Source organism: Malurus melanocephalus, unplaced genomic scaffold, assembly GCF_030028575.1.
Source record: "Malurus melanocephalus ecotype Western Australia unplaced genomic scaffold, MMel_1.1 scaffold_782, whole genome shotgun sequence".
Lineage (NCBI taxonomy): Eukaryota > Metazoa > Chordata > Aves > Passeriformes > Maluridae > Malurus > Malurus melanocephalus.
The window spans coordinates 115,981-122,793 of record NW_026624014.1 but is presented as its reverse complement, the minus strand read 5'-3'; the positions used below and the strand labels follow the sequence as shown (position 1 = coordinate 122,793).

Genomic DNA, 6,813 nt, shown 5'->3' with positions numbered 1-6,813 from the left:
AATTTAACTATCTTGACTTACTTCTGAATTTATCATAAGTAGCTTTAATATTCAGGGACTGATATCATGCCTACTCCCTCCTCCTTCACTTCAGTGGGCAATTTTCAGGGGAGAAAGAATATAAACTTCTTTCATGCTCTTCTGTGCGACAGTTGTTTTCAGAAAGTATTCATACTGTAATCCCTTTAGACAAAACACATTATTAATTCTCTTTAATTCTCCCAATAGCACARGTTTTAATGAAATTCATTTTCAGTTTGTTATCAAATGACCATTTGCCACATCAAAAAAGCATCCTCACAACAGTACTTATTGTGTCAGCCAATAATGACAACACTTTTTCTTTAGCTTCTTTATTTAAAATCAATTTATATATCAGTTAATTTCAGTCATAAGAAACTGTTCTCTGACAAAATCCCACTATCAGAATGGTAAACTCTTAGCTATTTTTATTTAAGAAAATAACACARCTATGCCCGACAAATTATGACAGATCTTGAAAACACATATCTCTCTCTTTCTTTACTATGTAACGAAGACAATGTAATAAAAGCACATAACAAAGCTATAGAAAAAYCAGGGAAATTACAGAAAACCGGGAGGTCCCTATGGGTTTTGCCCTATTCAAATATTCTTTAATGGAAATAAAACATTAATGGCTTTATGCAAATAAATACATATTTTAATAGGTAAAATGTATAGGAAACATGAATTCTTCCTGATTCGAAATTTTAGGCTATGAAAAAAAGTCAAAATGATGGGCTATACTGGCCAAAGATTGGTTACAAGAGTTTTTATTTTGCAAACTATACAGAAACAGTAAAAAAGAAAAAGAATTATACTTTTCAATATTACATAGGATAAACATTAGATTTAGTATTTAGTGTGTAGAAATTAATTCAAATAAGAATCTGATTTTCCTTTTAATTTATGWTGGGAAACCAGTGATTAATTTTTGAAATCATACAACCTGTAGTAATACATTACACAGGTTATACCAATTTTAATTGTGGGCAGAAAAGAAAACAGATAGGATTGAATGAAGATKGTGTCATCTCAAAATGTCTACACAATTAATTAACATGCTAACATAAATACAGTGATTAAAGTAATTTTCTCTACAGTCAAATCTTAAGTGCTACTCTACACAATAAGTATAATCTAGACCACATGGTAATTACATAATAGGAAAAAAATTAAAATAATCCATTTTCTTCATTCCAGCAGCAGAACCTATACTGGTATTAATTTGGTAATTGGGTGTGCTTAGCTATTGCCTAACATCCTATACTGGTATGCATGCTAAAACCTCTCTAGTTCTATTTKGCAAGGCACCTTTACAATACGTTCTCTAAATTTCTGCACTAGTAACAGAAAACAACATGAATYGAGATAAAGAGCAAAACTATTTCCTGAAATAAGAAAATAAAAAGYATCATCATACATTTATTAAAAACTACCTTGGGGCAAGTGACAATACTCTGAAATACAGTCATGTATAAAGGTAATGCAATTTTAAGCAAATATTTTTCCCCATGTAAATATTTTATGCTAGTCTGATTAGAGAGAAATACAGAGAAACCACAAAGGGTGAAGCAATGTTTAAGTAAATAATGATAAAGCTTCTAAGACCTTGACATGAAACAAAAAATAAAGGACAAGAAAATTTTAGAATTATAGAATTGGTGCTTGTCCATGTTACTGCTTTTGAAAATCCTTTTGATAACCTAGCCATTTCCTAATAAAAATGTAACTACAAATGCAAACACAAAGTAGCACTTTGCTATAGATTTCCCTCCTGATTTTTCTCCATACCTTTGGTTAATTAAAGGCTGGTTGAGATGCTACTTGTGCACCAATGTTTTTCTACTGGAATACGTCTCTGATTCATTAAATGGACAATCACAGGCCCTAAAACACTGACGGAACTGAAGTTAATTCACAGTATGCATTCTGAAGAGGACATGCACAGTTCCAAGTAAGGGCAAATACCTTTTCAGCAGAATTTTAAAGAGACAGGTTGACTTTATTGTGTGTTTTGCACATATATATATTTTCAGKAGCACATAACATTTTTTCCTTCAGGCTAGAATTCCAATGTGTTTTCTTCAGCGCAACGGTATTTAAAAACTTAAAAGCACATTATATAATTATTCTTCTATAAACAAAAGAAGTCTGTGACTCCAGCTGCAATGTTTGAAATAATCATACAAAATATACATATTTGTTAGAACCCTTTTGATCTTGGAGAGCAAAGGGATTTTTTGAAATATCATCCTGTGAGATTTAGAAAGGTACAACATATGGACCCCCTAATATCATCAAATATATCCATCATGGTCATCATCATCATCATCATCATCATCTCCTTCATCTTCATCATCATCTTCAATTTCATCTTCATCATTCATTATTTCATCTTCATCATCCTCATCATCTGTCCATTCATGGAAATCGCCAGAGGCAAAATCACCTGAAGTCTCTGAATCAATAGCTAAAAAGGTATGATAGTTATAGAAAAGACTCACAAGATACACCACATATTTATAGTATATTTTACATAATCATACACAAGGCACACCARACTATTTACTTTCAGGATAACTACAGAGTGTGACATAAAGATAAAATATAAATAAAATGAAGATTCTTTTGTCATAAAGAATCCACTTCAATATTGAATTAATTTCTCAATATTAACAAAAGGAGATAGATTTTAAGGATTTGTAGAACTATAATGAGTGCTAGGAACAACTGAAAAAAATTTAAGTCCAACTCACAGATGACAATAAGAACTACTGATACTACACACTGACTATTGTTCACTTCTCACATATTATCTTGAACTATATCAAACTGTCCATTTATCTAAAAAGGATCCTGAATCAGATGGACAATAGGCCTGAGCTTGTACCTCAAACACTGTGTTCAATTTACTCTCTGCTTCAGGCTATGTTCTTTTGTTGGAGAAGAAGTGAAAAGGACTCATAAATTACTTTTTTTTTAAAGAGGAAAATACTTTTTTTTTTCATCTTTTATATCTGGGACATCAAATAAAGGTGACATGGGAATTCTTGGAAGAAGCTGCACAGTGCTGTAGGGAAGGGAAAAATAAGGGAAGATTTAGTGTGCTAAAAACTTTTAGCAATTCCCTCAAATAAAAACTGAAAAAAATGTCAAATTGAATTCACTAGCATGCTGATTACCCAAAGGAATTTCATGAAACATTTTGGGACTTATCTAACGCTTCTCTAGGAAATTAATATTTCCTGGGTTAATATACACTACGCCAAGCACATATAGGGGTCTATTAATAGCTGACACAGTGACAGTAGTTCCAAAAAATAATGAAGCAATAACAGTAACAAAATATAATTTTTTTTTGTATCAAAATCCATGTAGCTCGGCCCCACATTTCTTACTGAAGAAATTTAACCTRGTTGGCAATCAAAGTGAATAACACCTCTAAAGCAAACACCACAAAAGGTTCTTAACTTACCACATTCCGCTGCACCGTTTGTTCTGGACCCTGACACCTCGTTACCGTATCTGTCAACACACCAGCACTGCCCCAGGCTTCCATGGCACTGGCTGGGTTTGTAATACCCATCCTCATCACAGAACGGGATATACTGCCCTGCAATATAGATATATATGTATATAGATGGTGAAAAGGTATTTTAAAACCAACTTCATGTCCAATGCCACAATTAAAGCAGAAAGCAACTTTTGCTGTTTCCTCATTCCAGACTCTACACTGACTGGTTTAGTAGTACCAAATTAATTGACCCAAAATTACTGATTATATCAAATGTGGGAAGGAAAATAACACATATCACTCATTTATTTCAAGAAATAAAGTGAACAATCTTCCTTTAATTTCTTTGTTGATMCAGTGATACATATTCCTTACTCCCTGAATGTCTCAGTCAAGATTTTCACTGTATTCTGGCGAAAAGGCTCAAATGTAGGATCCACCCCTGAAGGGGAAGKTCTATCATCTGTGGAGTACAAACAAATCTGAAGAGTAAGGGCCAGACTTCCTGACTAACAAACTATCTGCTACAAGGAATTATTTGTGTTTAAACTGTATTTTACAAACCACTTATTTACATCCTAATATTTAATTATTCCATCACGGAAGACAAAAGCAGCATAACACAACACAAAAAGAACATAAAATATTAATATTAAATGTGCATTTATATGTACAAGAGAGGTTTCTTTTGTGAGGGAGTGACTTGCCTACAGCTGATTAATCCATTGTTGATCACTTGGACAAAACGGAGACCGCAATGAACAAAATATTCATATGAAAGTATTTAAAGTGTATAGTTCTTGTTAGAAACCATCCTTAGCATAAATACAGTTTTGATTGCTTTAGCCAAGCCTTTTATTGCAGCTTTTACGCAGTGGCTAGTGGTAAATGAAGACTTTATACTTCCAAAATATTGATGCAGTATAAACTGATTCACAACAAAGATTTCATTTACTTACAGAATATTACAGTTAAAGGACCAGCAGAGATACTACTTTAAGAGTACCTTATGCTGTCCTCTCTGTAACTGTAAAAATGGACTTTCTATCAAGGTAATAAAACAGATGTAAGAGMTTTTGGTAGGCAAGGTAATAAAACTAAGTTTAATAGCTTTCAAAAATTTTCATAAATTTTGTTGCTGAGATTTATTGTGGCCTATCTTCATTGGATTAATATTGATTTTGTGTTGCTGTTTAACTAGGGTTATTTATGTAAGTAATAAAAGCTTCAAAAGAATGTTCTATGGCTCACCTAGGAGCTTCCTTCCTCCTTGCTGCTTCCGAATGTTGCTGAGTTCTGTCTGGCAAGGTGGGTCTAAAATGACACAACAAATGTTAAACAGATTACACAGTATCTAGGACATKACCAGGTTTTCACAGTTTGCCACATTGTAAGGTCACCCTGATCTTATGAAAAAGGCATCTGAAATAGAAGAATTACCATACCTTGCTACACCTTGAGAATTATGAATCTGTGCACCACCATGAATTTGCGCAGAAGGTCACTCCTATTAACTCATCTCTAAGTGAGCATCTAGTCACTAGTCTGAAGGACCGAAGAATATTAGACCAAAATAGTACCTCTATCACACCCTACTTTATCCGTCTATAAAAATCAAGAGTGCACCTGTGAAGCTTACCTCATGTACTGGTCAGAAACAGGATGGCTCTTTTAATTTCTTCCCTTTTGTCCTCTTTAGAAGGCATGTTCAAATTTTGTATTTCACATACTACACTAAGAAAGTAAGGTTCTTTTCTTCACTGAAGTMTGCAAGTTTGTGATTCTCTGGCAACAATTTAAGACCGAATCCCATGCATACAAAGCCCCAGGTGCAGCAAACTTAAAAATGGAGGTCAAACTTTAGATCATTCTAAGAAGCAGAATATGTATTAAAATTCAGTTTTCCATTCTTCAGTTATAGCTTATTCCAGTTCTGAGTAATTTAATTTTCTACTGTCAGTAAAAGAAAGTCACAGTATGCCCTATGAATGGGAAGAAAATAAGATGTGGAAGTGTTTACATCACTGTTGAGTGAGTGAAAAATCAAAGACAGCAAAGCACTAATTAATCTCTGAACACTAGCACTGCGTACCACATTAGATCACTTGCACCAGGGCATTTCTCATTCTTGAGTTTACTCACAGGTGTCTTTAGCTTGCACAGTTCCCAGACAAAATCTTACATTTCATGAATATTAAATGCATTTTCCATTTTAGCAGGCTCTGTTAATTTATATTACATCCTTGCTGTGTAATTAATCCAAGGATCCCTTTCTCTCCATGCAAATAGAAAAAGGAGTTCTGAGCTGGTTTAGAGAGGAGTAAGACTGGCCTAGCCMATTGGTGAAGAACACACCTAAGACCAGAACCCAGCCACTGGATAGGGCACTCTGGTGACAAATGCCTAGATGAAGTGGRGGTCAAAATATACTTCTGGTGAGCACAGAGCCTCCTGGCTGGCACAGCCTAGTTATTCCAACAGGACTTTGGTATTATCTAAGAGAGTCAATAAAAACTAGCAGACAATATTAACCCCTTATGGAAAGCAGGCTGTTCATTTCTCTTGGTTTTACATTTTAAATAACATTTACATGTGCAATTAATTTAAAGAAGCTCAGAAATGTTTCCAGTGACCTCAACTCTGGTGGGCCAAGCTTTTCAACTATATCTATAATGACTCTTGTAGAGTGAAGGCCTTAAGAGCAAGCTCCACTTTCAAAATACTGTAAACTGGAGTCCTAATGCCAGAAGAAATTGTCAGGAGTTGTCTTTCCAGAAAACAAACCAATTTTCTGAGTGTGTTCTTAAAAAATCACTGAGACTTGACATCATGGGGGTATTGGGTTATAACAATTCAGTCTTTGAGTATTTGCTCAGGCTACATAAAGGTTTACTTTTTGTGTTGGAAGAAGTATTTTCATGATGATCATGCTCACTATTTCTTATTACCTTTCAAACCTAACGTTTCTGTCTCCGAATATTTGAAGATCTATACTCTTAATGCTACCACATTCAGAGGATGGATTATATCTCAAACTAAAGCCATTTTCTACTAATCATTAATCTAATAAATGACAGTCATTTATCACATCAATATCACAGACTATAAGGATCTAAGACCAGGGTGGATTTGGCAGGGTTAGTTTAATGGTTGGATTATGTCATAGAACCTTTCCCACCTTATTCTATTCTATTCTATTCTATTCTATTCTATTCTATTCTATTCTATTCTATTCTATTCTATTCTATTCTATTCTATTCTATTCTATTCTATTC

At 33.9% G+C, this 6,813-nt stretch overlaps 1 protein-coding gene across 1 annotated transcript in view; it reads right to left on the bottom strand.

Moving 5' to 3' along the window:
• Nucleotides 1-225: 225 nt before the first annotated feature.
• LOC130584854 (testican-3-like) overlaps nt 226-6,813 on the bottom strand; it is a 118,263-nt gene continuing 111,675 nt past the window's right edge. The window contains exons 8-10 of the mRNA XM_057385086.1: nt 4,790-4,852; nt 3,500-3,637; nt 226-2,494 (exon numbers count right to left, since the gene is read on the bottom strand). Of these exons, the coding sequence (XP_057241069.1) occupies nt 2,322-2,494; nt 3,500-3,637; nt 4,790-4,852 (374 nt within the window). The 3' untranslated portion in view covers nt 226-2,321. The remainder of the gene's footprint in view (nt 2,495-3,499; nt 3,638-4,789; nt 4,853-6,813) is intronic.